The sequence below is a fragment of the Austrofundulus limnaeus genome, unplaced genomic scaffold (genome assembly GCF_001266775.1).
Source record: "Austrofundulus limnaeus strain Quisiro unplaced genomic scaffold, Austrofundulus_limnaeus-1.0 Scaffold119, whole genome shotgun sequence".
NCBI lineage: Eukaryota > Metazoa > Chordata > Actinopteri > Cyprinodontiformes > Rivulidae > Austrofundulus > Austrofundulus limnaeus.
Genome location: NW_013952521.1, coordinates 412,700 through 418,741, shown reverse-complemented (window position 1 = coordinate 418,741; position 6,042 = coordinate 412,700). Strand labels below are relative to the sequence as shown.

The 6,042-nt window shown below is 36.7% G+C and overlaps 2 protein-coding genes across 2 annotated transcripts in view; one reads left to right on the top strand and one right to left on the bottom strand.

Moving 5' to 3' along the window:
- prr15lb (proline rich 15 like b) overlaps window positions 1-2,478 on the top strand; it is an 8,774-nt gene extending 6,296 nt beyond the window's left edge. The window contains exon 2 of the mRNA XM_014014743.1: window positions 1,457-2,478. Coding sequence (XP_013870197.1) covers window positions 1,489-1,812 — 324 coding nt within the window. The 5' untranslated portion in view covers window positions 1,457-1,488 and the 3' untranslated portion in view covers window positions 1,813-2,478. The remainder of the gene's footprint in view (window positions 1-1,456) is intronic.
- Window positions 2,479-3,343: 865 nt separating this feature from the next.
- On the bottom strand, window positions 3,344-6,042 carry pnpo (pyridoxamine 5'-phosphate oxidase; the record flags this gene model as incomplete). Its single annotated transcript, XM_014014740.1, is given in 4 exon segments — window positions 3,344-4,392; window positions 5,628-5,698; window positions 5,781-5,909; window positions 5,989-6,042. Coding segments are annotated over 4 exon segments (417 nt in total), but the record flags the coding sequence as incomplete, so codon positions are not given.

The following is a 6,042-nucleotide window of genomic DNA, read 5'->3' as shown; positions in this document are numbered from 1 at the left end:
AAAAAAAATTATTTGAGGTCAGGTTGCAGAGACAACAGGTCCAGAAAAAAAAAACAGACCTCCATCTTCATCTTTTAATAATGGCATCCCTGAAAGATCCACACAAAGCCCACTGCGTTTTTAATTAAGATAATTTAACTAACTCGAGGCAACGTGTTCCTCTCCCCAGCGACACTCTCCAGCTCCTTCTGGGGAATCCTAGGTGTTCCCAGACCAGAGAGGATACATAATCCATCCAGTGAACTCTGATTATGCCCCAATGGTCTCTTCCCAGTGTCCCAAAAACCTCTAAATGGAAATTGACAGAKTTGTAGCCTTTTTGGTCAAACCTTGAAAATAATGTTATGTTAAAGTGTGTGGTGAACTAAAAAAAGTATAAAAAATGACCTTCAGCCAAAAAAATAAAAAATAAAATAAAGGAAAAGGAAACAAGAAGTTATTGTTTGTAAGAAAAATACAGAATACTGACTAAAGATAATTAAACAAAATGTAGAAAAACAAGCTGAACATAAAACATCAATATAAGAACAGAGCATCAGTGGGCTGGAGATGATCCGGATGAGGAGACGGGGCTGAAACTCCACTTCGGTTCTTTGAAACACAGAAAAACGAGTGAATAAAAGCAGCACATTTCCACAGTCATGATGATATGAAGCTGCGGAGGAAATGGCGGTCATTACCTCTACAGGAAATGACCAGGTTCACATTTTCTCATCCCATCAATGCAAATAGGATAGCTGATGAAGTCATTTCTCAAGAGTGGGACAAGCATTAAAACTTTCTGTGCTCCATATGCCTGGTTATTTAAAACCCAAAGTTCCTAAGTTGGTTTCAGATTTGTTTTCAGAGCTCAAAATATGAAATATGGAAACAAATCTTCATGGACTGCTTAAAGGCTGGGGTTCAAAGTATTATAAGACTCTTAAATGTGCAGTTCATGTTAGCGATTTCCAAACTTTCAATCCAAAAAAAAAAAAAAAAAAAAATTAAAAAAATTAAGTAAATACATAAATAGCAGCAGAAACGTTTAAACAGAAACTTGTGCTAGAAAATCTGTGCCTCCTGAAGTGAATTACCGTAAGTGATAGAAAAGTTGCACCTCGTAAAATGATTTACTGTAAATGAAAGAAAAGCTGCACCTCCTGAAATAAATTACTGTTACTGTAATTGAAAGAAAAGTTGTGCCTCCTCAAATTAATTACTGTAAAATCATAGAAAAGTTGCGCCTCATAACATTAATTACTGTAAATGTTAGAAAMGCTCCACCTCATGAATTGAATTACCGTAAATTATTAAAAACTGCACCTCATGAATATTAGGCCTACTGTGTTTATTAAAGTACTTTTTGTGTTTCCAAAGGTCTATCCAGATGACCTGAACCTTTTATATTAGACAGCCATATCATCTGTCAGTGTTGGGTGTTCCCTGTAGTTTTAACTGTTTGTTTGTTTTTTAGGTCAGTCCTCCAGTCTCTCTGTTGGTGCCATCATGGCTGAGTCAAGCTGGTGGAAGCTGACCTTCTCACGCAAGAAGAAATCTGAGCCCAAAGTTCTGTACGAGATCCCAGCGGAGCACGGCAGCAACAACAAGGAGCACCCGAACCCCGCCGCAGACAAGAAGGACAGCCAGTTAAACTCTAAGCTGGAGAAGATCGTAGACAAATCTGCCACCAAAGGACGCCACGTCAAGGTCTCCCACTCCGGTCGCTTCAAGGAGAAGAAGAAGGTCCGAGCCACGCTGGCCGAGAACCCGAGTCTGTTCGGGGAGCACCACCATAGTGATGAGAACCATAAAAACAAGACTGACAAATAGCAGATCAGAAATGTGTCATAAATCACCTGGAAACTCATTGAAGGGAGTTAAAAAGGCCCAGGTAGATACTGTAACCAGCAGATTACACACGCCGGATCAGAAAACAAATCTTTAGATGTTCACAGATCAGTTCCGGAACAACTTCCTTCTGATTTAAGGAGGCAAAACCTATAAACCAAATGTCTGTCAGTGTCCTGCTCACTGTGGGGTTTTACACCCACCTGTCACTTTATTAGGTACACCTTGGTGTTGGAAATGTTCCCCCAGAGTCTGGTTCATACAGAATCTGGACTGAGATCTGGAAACTCCAGTTTCTCACTGTCCAGTTTTGGTTTAGCTTCAGTTTTTACCTGACAGGTGTGGTCTTCTGCTCCAGCAGCCCATCAAGGTTAAAGTTTTCTGAACACCTCCTGGTGGCTTTAAAGATGGCTGAAGAGTTGCTGCCATCTGATTGGCTGATTGCTTGACCAGGTGAGCCTAATAAAGTGGCAGGTGAGCGTATAATTAACAAAAACAATCACCGAAACAGTCCAAGTCTGATCTTTTCACGGTAACACTATTGTAAATTTCTTATTGAAATAATATATTTGGATTTTTTTCTTGTGTTTTCGAGAAATGAATTATGATTTTATGACCAAACAAAAATAAAAACTTCATTTTAAAGAATGTGCCTGAAACATGGTGGTTAAAACTCCACATTCAGTAGCTCCAAAAAAGGTTTGAAGCCAAATAAAATGTGTAAAAAATGAAAAATTTTAAAAAGGTTTCCTAAAACGTTTTTTTTTGTCATGCTCTCACAGTGTATTAGGTAAAAAAAACAATAATATAAATATTTTGACAGTCACATAAAATGTGAAAAAACTGTTGGAAAGTCTTAAATTTATGAGTTTTCTGACGTAAACAAATATTCAAGTTTTTCATGTAAATATATGTTAATGTCTGAACTTCTGACATCTTTATTAGAATTTAGCCCCGCCCACAAGCTTATTATTATTTTTTCATTTACAATGATCCAAACATGTCATTGTGTTTTTTTAAATCACCTTAAAATGCATTAAAACTTTTTAAGTGGATATTTTTTAGATTTGGTGGAAAATATTTGCTTAAATTTGTGTTTTTATACTGAATAAGAGCTAATTAAAGAATTWAATAATGTGAATTTGGAGCATGAATTGTACATTTTTGGGTTTAGAAAGTTCCAGAAAGTTTTTTGTTTTTGTGATGTTTAGTTTTAATAAAGTGGAAAAAAGCTGTTTGAAGAAAAGAAAAAGTTTGCTGCTTTACTTCAGCTGATCTGAGATCTTTTTTTTTTTTTTCAATTAAGGTGTCGTCTCACCTGAGCCGCTGTTGGCAGGTTGTGTTGCTCTGGCGACCGTAAACAGACACCGACATCCAACGCTTGCGTATATTTTATTTATCAAGCAGAATCGACTGCAGGGATCAAAAATCCTTCTCTTCTCGGCTGCTGGTGCMGAAGATTTGCTTCGTCTGAACTTCTGTTGCTGACACCTGCTGGTCGAACACTCAGTCCTTCTCTTCAAAACAAAACTTTATTATTCTTATTTTTTTAAACAGACATTTCAAGTGAAACATAAAACACAATATCTCTTTTACAACACAACAGTTGACAACATCAGCACATTTATTTTCATTACAAGGCAGTTCTGTAATCAGCTACAATTCATTTTAGTTTATTTTACCTAGAGGACTTTATAAATAATTACACCGGTCACATGTTGGCTCTGAATTTCTTTAAGAAACCCACATATTACAGTCGAATTTAGACAAAGTACGACTGTGTAGATTTGGCAGATGCATTAAATCCTGATAAATTCTACTTCATAACTAAAATAATGTAAACAATTTTTAGTGCAAAGCAGGTGGTCTCAGATTACAGCCCTACAGCTTCATTAGAAACTATAATTTAATTCTGAATTATTTATCATTTGGGAAAAAATAAATGAGATATGGCTTGTGCAAAAGTTTTTGTTTTATTTATATTTTCTTTCCAAGCAGCTCAAGTTTCTCCTGATCTTTTACAATAACTCTTGATTAAAAGTTAAACATTTGGTGCTTTTTTTTCATATTTTGTAACTGAATATTTTCGGATAAATTAGTTTCTTCCTGTTTGTTTGGCCACCTAACTTTGACTCAAGCATCATTTGTGAATAAAAAAATAAACAGAAAGCTCCAGACAATGGGTTTACCCGACTACATCTCCTTAATGAAGTGGTAAATGTCTGCGTTTATTTTGGGTTTAAATCGATCCATTTTTTTCCACATTTCTCACTTGATCAGATCCCATAAAGTGAAATAAACGGATCGGCGCAAAGACATTTAACGAGCGGTCTCCAGCTCTACCTTTAGATGTTTTTATTTCAAGTAAAGATCACGAAAACGTTCAGGATGAACCGTTCTCACGGAGACAGCCTCTGGTACAGCCATCCTCCCGCCGCTTCTCGCTGAAACTCTCCCAGCTTCTCTCCGACCTTCTTCTTGGTGAAAACGATGCGGTCGTGCAGTCGGTTGGTCTGACCCTGCCAGAACTCCATGGTGTGGGGTTTGACCAGGTAGCCGCCCCTGAGTCATCACCAGACAGCAGAGGATTAGAATATTTTAGAAACACATCCTGTTGTTCTGCAGAGAGCTAAAAAATACAAACGTATAGAAGACTGGAACAGACAAAATCAGGATTACATAAAAATATGTTGATAAATGCAATAATTTACCAAAATGTTACAATTTTTATTCACCTATCCTTTAATCTTTTTTTTTGCATTTTTAAAAATTTCTGTACATTTTTTTCCATGGTTACTTTCATGAACATTTTAAAATCACTGGTTTTAAAGTAAAACAGAGGGTTACATTAAATTAAAGTTTATATTTTTCGCAACTTCTGGTTTGTGGGAAAGCATCCTTCAAGTTCTTAAATGATTCTTATCTTAATACGTTTTCCTAATTACTAGACACTTTTTTATTTTTATGTCTATACAAACATACCTGACATACCATACCTTAAATGATTACATGATTAACTCATAAAATCACTGATTTCTTTCTGATTATGAAACAAAACAAAACATCACCTCAAGTGTAGAATGGAGCAAAAATGAACATAAAAATATAAAAAATAAATAAAAAACAAAGACAGTTGTGGTGGTAAAAAGAGGAGGAAAGAGCAGAGACAGCAAAGATTCAAAAATAAATACGCGAGTTACAAAAATATTACATTTCACTAAAGTGTGTTGGATTCTTTCTAGTTAAAGTAGACGTATCCTGCTTTTAAATCCTTCTTTTTCACATTTAAATCCTTCAGTTGGGGTCTAAATAAAGTGGAACCACTCCTTATTGTAACTCCACAAGCCCCTCTTTCACCACTTTTCTGAGTCTTAGATCAACTTGTTTCGAGGCTGTCTCTTTAAATCCAAACGAGGCGCTTTAGACCCCGCCCCCTTCTAGACCGATCCATAATAGTTTGATAGAGGGATTTACGACTATATAGCTGCACAGAAACTTTATATTTACAAACTAATTAAAAGACGTGAACAAGAGAAGACTTGTCCATCCAGTCAGAAAATAGAGAAAATTGAACAGGTTGAAATTTTTGACATAAACAGAATATAAAAGATATTTATGCAGCACAGAGAGACTAAATTATTTTTTCTGCACTCATAGAGACTCCAAGTATAACAAAATGCATTTAAAGTGGATTTTGCAGGATATGTCTCCATTAAAATGCTCAGAATTGTTATTTAGAAAAAGAAAGACTGAATGTTTTTACAGTCAAGTGTTTTAGTTTTTTTTTTCCAGCTCACCAGTAGTTGGGCATTGGTACTTCTTTGTCTTTGTACTTCTCCTCCAGTTCTGCATTTTTCTGCCTTAAATACTAGAAGAAAAGCTCAGAGTTGATCCTCCGGACTTCATACATTCCTGTGTTACAAATAAAACGGACAGCGTCCGGTTCTTACGTCTCTGTTAGGAATCGGGCTGCTCTGCCGGCTCACGACGGCTCCGATCTGGCTGCTCTTTGGTCGAGTGTGGAAATAATCGCAGGAGCTCTGCTGGGGAATTCTCTCCACGGAGCCTTCGATCCGGATCTAAAATGAGAGAAAACCGACCATCGTTACAGGAAAAATGGATCCCAAAGGAGGTTCGTTTAAAGTGAAGCTGGTCCACCTGTCGGTTCAGAGGCTCCCAGTAGAAAACCAGGCAGGCGTGAGGATTGCTGTC